The 4,839-nt window shown below is 21.3% G+C and overlaps 1 protein-coding gene across 1 annotated transcript; it reads left to right on the top strand.

Annotated features, from left to right (window-relative positions):
* Window positions 1–348: 348 nt before the first annotated feature.
* LOC102656369 lies at window positions 349–4,790 on the top strand. Its single transcript, XM_026442359.1, has 13 exons — window positions 349–627; window positions 776–1,043; window positions 1,120–1,358; window positions 1,437–1,567; window positions 1,658–1,761; window positions 1,850–1,990; window positions 2,051–2,196; window positions 2,294–2,701; window positions 2,784–2,872; window positions 2,959–3,095; window positions 3,246–3,293; window positions 3,366–3,923; window positions 4,252–4,790. The coding sequence occupies exons 1-13, from the start codon at window positions 412–414 to the stop codon at window positions 4,476–4,478; spliced, it is 2,712 nt and encodes a 903-aa protein (XP_026298144.1). The 5' UTR covers window positions 349–411; the 3' UTR covers window positions 4,479–4,790.
* The last annotated feature ends 49 nt before the right edge of the window (window positions 4,791–4,839 follow it).

Here is a 4,839-nt window from a genome sequence, read left to right as displayed (position 1 = left end):
ATTTCAAATTTTCTAATTATTATAACAAGTTTTTATAATAAATTAATAAATAAGAATGAAGAATAATGTTTTTAAATATTTATTGAATTTTTGCTATTCTAATATCATTAAAAGAAATTATAAAATAATTAAAAGGTTAGAATTTAAAATGAATCGATATTTAAAAGAAATGTTGTATTTAAAAGAAATGATTTTAAATAATTATTTATTGAATTTCCAGATTGAATAAAATGTAGTATTCGTCAAAATTATTGCATTAAAAATAACAATTTTGTTAATTTTAAATAAACAAAATTGTTCATTTAAATCATATAAATAACTTCTATTAATATAAAAAATATAAAGAATTGGCAAAAAAAAAAATACATTAAATTTATCTTTTATGTTGTTAAATATTGTAAACAAATTAAAATGTTTAAACGAATAGAAAGTAATAGTGAAAATGAATTTTCTCTACCTGCAAAACGTCCAAAGTATGATATAAAGAAAGGGAATTTGTCAGATACTTCTATAAACAATAAAGATTCAAGAAATAAAAAATATGGAAGAGATGATGTTTGGGGAGATGATTTTGCAGAAGAGGATATTGAAGAAATGGATTTTATAGCTACTCAAGCTTGTTTGCAGGTTTTATATATATATATCTTTATTTTTCTTTATTTATTTATATATCTTTTTATGGTTTTTTAATATATAAATTTATTTGTTTTTATATATATTATTTTTATATTATATATATTAATTTATATATTTTATATATAAATTTATTTTTCAGGATGATAATATTGTAAGTCAATTAGATATAGATAAAAAAACATTTATAGAAAATGCAATACCATCTACTAGTAAAATTAATTTAAATAATAATGATCATAAAATATCAAAAACTTCTGCACATGTATTAAGTAAACAAAGAAGAAAAGAAGAAAACATAAAAGATATAAGTACTGTAGTTTCTGTTGATTATAATGAGTTTGAAGATAAATTAATAAATAAAAAAATATATAATTCAACATTTAAATTAGATGACAATGCTACTGCGGGTAAGTAGGAATTTCTTAAGAAATCATAATATTTTATTATAGTTTTGCATATTATTGAAAATAATATCATAATTAGAATATGCAAAGGAATTAGAGAAGTTAAAATATGAAAATCAGAAGTTATTAAATGACTTCATAACTAAAGAAGGAGAAGCTGTATTTTTACGAAACCAATTGCAACAAACTCAGTTAAGAGCAGAAAATGATAGATTGGAAAAAACACGTTTTATTGAAGAACAAGAAAATCAACATAGATCGGAAATTAATATTATTTGTAAAGAAAAAGAAAATTTAAAAACACAACTTGAATTGCAAGTTAGTAATTTATTGATAATTAATTTTTTTATAATTCTATTTCAAATAATATATTCTGATTTTTTCTTTTTATTATAGACATTTGAAATAGGAAATTTAATAGAACGTTGTAAATTATTAGAAAGTGGAAATATTAAATTAACAGAACCACATACTATAAATTTAAATCTTTCTATGAATAAAAATAAATTTAGTTCACCAAAGAATCGGTAAATAAATCTTTAAATATTAAAAATATATAATAATAAATATTTTTTTTAAAGATAAATATTAAGAAAATATTTAATAATTATTTTCAGATCATCAGTTTCAATCATGAAACCAATAAAAGTTACAGACACTTATGTACAAACTAGTAAAATGATTAATAAAAGTAATCATTTTCTCAAAATATGGAATCCATGTAAGAAGATTATAATTTAATATGAAAAATATTAATTTTTATCATTTATATAATTCATAAGAATGAATTTAATAAGAACATGTTGTAGATTTTCCTCTTGCAAAAATTCCAAAATCAATATACGATCCACCACAACCAGAGAAATCTATAGTTGATATTCAGATTATAGAAAAAATAGGAAGACGAAATTTGCCAATTTTACAAGAAGAAGATACATCAAGAATATTCGGTAATATTTCTATTTAAATTATATTTTATTCAGAGCTTAACTACTTTGTACATTTTATAGAAAATCCAGAATTAGTAAAACCAATAACGACTATGATTGATGATAAAAAATTATCAGTGGAATTTATTGTGCCAGAAATAGTTGCTCTTCAACGAAAAACCAGCTTAGAACTTGAGGCAGAAGAAACTATACCATTAATAAATAAAGTAAATTATTTTCATATATATTATTAAGTTTATTTTTATATATATTAACTTTATTTTATTAAACAATATACAAATTTATTAATAATTATATTTTTAGTTAATTTCTACTGCAAGAGAATTAATTTTAAATGTAATAATTATTCTACAAACGATTTCCCAAGCTATGAAAAATGACGATATTCGAGACATGAATGACATTTATTTTTCTTCTTTATATTCGAGTTCTGACTTCAATGGAAAATGCGTGTGTTCTGCTAATGCATGGCACGAATGTGAACGTGGTGTTGAAATTAGAAGAGTATTTGGCGTATTATCGTATGTAAGTGTGGAATCAAGTTATCTTAGCAAATATATTGCAGGAAAAACACGTTTACTCATAGAGAGAGATGAGTCTTATAAACATTATTCCTATCAAATGGTTCGTTACAATACTTGGTTGAAAGAGAATCAAGATTTTGAAATACTTAAAATGATATTGCAGTTCGTTGTTTTAGTTGGGACTACGGTAATATACATTACTTAATGATACATATTTTGATAATTTAAAAGAATATTATTAATATTAAAGTTTTATTATTTATTTTTAGAGAAGGTCTCATCAATTTAGTGGTGTTATATGTGCAATTATGATGATTATTTACAATGTTCATGAAAAAGTTCAATATTGTTCTGAAGGGTATGCAACTGATATATATATATTTAATAAATTAATATATTTTAAATTAAGTTCAAATTTTTTTAACTTAAAATTTTTTATTCCAGAATGGAATATATTTATCAAATATTTAAAGAAATAATATTTAGTAGACCTTTGCCATATTGTTATACATTACTTAATAATTTGATGATGATTTTTGTGAAGTCTACAACTCATTTAAAAAAACTTTGTATTAATTCACGTATGTAATTTAGTAATATTAATGAACATTTATGATTTATATAAAAAATATACATTTTGTTAGTTTTATGTATATTAACATTTTTAAATGATAAGTCTAATAAATTTTTTTCATATTTTATAAATAATTACTTTATTATTTTTATTATAGAATCAATGGCAGTGAATAATTGGAAAGGTTCATTACATTTTACTCCAGGTAAAATAATATTTTTTTTAAATAAATCGTAATTCAATTTTAAAAATTATTATCATATCATATCTATTTTAGATGCTTGTCCATTACAAATTCTTTTAGCACAGGAGGAGAATTATCACTTTGATATATTATCTGCAATTGACATTACGGATATATTATTACAAATTGTACAATATATATTACATACAGATACTATTCCTTTAAGATCTGAAACTTTGAATTCTTGTAATTGTTGTATGAAATTGTTAAGATTCACTATTAAAACGTTGTGTAAATGTTCTGAAGCAAATCTAGCTGCCATTGGAAATTTTAATCCAGATAATTTCCCTGTACAAAGGAAAAGTTCTTGTAACTTAAAGAACATTTGTACGAAACACTCGCTGTTTAACACAGAAATAAATAAAATGTGTATAGGTGAAATATACCAGGATAAGTTTTCAGACGAAAATGCTTGGTCAATTATGAAAAAGAAACAATCAAAAGTATTAAGAGACGGAATAAGATTTTTGTCGCATTTGGCAATATGTGACCCCGATTTTGTAATTCGATTGACGGATATCGAAGATTCCTTTCATTTATTTATGAGGAATTTAAATACTTTTGAAAATTTTATTCTTCATGAAAATGAACGTAAGTATAAATATATTTTGCGTTAGAAAAAATGTAATAAAACTAAATTTTAAACTTCCTCTTTATTGATATCATTTTTCTATCTTTTTTTATTCTTACCACATGATACGAGTTATTTTAATTTTATCCCTATTTATCGGTCCACGAGAATTTTTATATTTCCGCTTTGTTGCTTACTCATTTGCTCTTGGTCATCAGTAAATTTCAATTCTTTTAATATTTTTGTTAAATTAAATTTTTTCGTAGAATTTTTTATATATTTTTTCATTTGATTTTATTTTCAGAAAATGAAATATTAATTTATTAATTATAATTTTTTTTTTTATAGAAGAGGCTATGAATCGAATAAAGCAAACTTTTATTTTTGATAAAACGCAACAATCTGAAACAGAACAATTTGTAACAAAGAATTCCACTAAGCAGTTGGATTTATTATCAAATTTTGAAAAAATAGTTGTTCAACCAATATCCGAAAGACCTAAAAAGAATGAAAATTATAATAAAACTTTACTTGCATTCAAATCATTGTTTAATACTAAAATGGATTTCTCGTAATTTAAAAATTTTAATCATAAATTATATTTTAATCATAAAAAATTTAATCATATATTATAATAATAAGATCAATATCGAAGACTGAATTTATTTGAATTTGAGTACAATTAATTATTATTTCATGTATATATTATTTTGTGAATTATCTTCAACTTTGTTCAAAATATCGTTCTATAATAAAAATGTAATATCTCGCAATATTTTATTATGGACGATTCTTTAATTCAAATTAATTGAGCTCGACATGTATTTTTAAATAATTTTTATCTCCAAATCATTGATTTATTATAATGTAAATAAAATTATTTTATCAAGAAACTATTATTGAGAAATATTTTACAGTGTTAATAAAATATTTTAT

Source organism: Apis mellifera, linkage group LG8 (genome assembly GCF_003254395.2).
Source record: "Apis mellifera strain DH4 linkage group LG8, Amel_HAv3.1, whole genome shotgun sequence".
Taxonomy (NCBI): Eukaryota; Metazoa; Arthropoda; class Insecta; order Hymenoptera; family Apidae; genus Apis; species Apis mellifera.
Note: the sequence above shows the minus strand (reverse complement) of the source record. Positions and strands in the feature narration are given on the sequence as shown.

Coding starts and splice junctions, on each gene's coding strand:
- LOC102656369 (XM_026442359.1), top strand. CDS start 412: ATGTTTAAACGAATAGAAAGTAATAGTGAAAATGAATTTTCTCTACCT. Junction 1,044..1,119: donor AGATGACAATGCTACTGCGG/GTAAGTAGGAAT, acceptor TATCATAATTAG/AATATGCAAAGGAATTAGAG. Junction 3,924..4,251: donor TATTCTTCATGAAAATGAAC/GTAAGTATAAAT, acceptor TTTTTTTTATAG/AAGAGGCTATGAATCGAATA.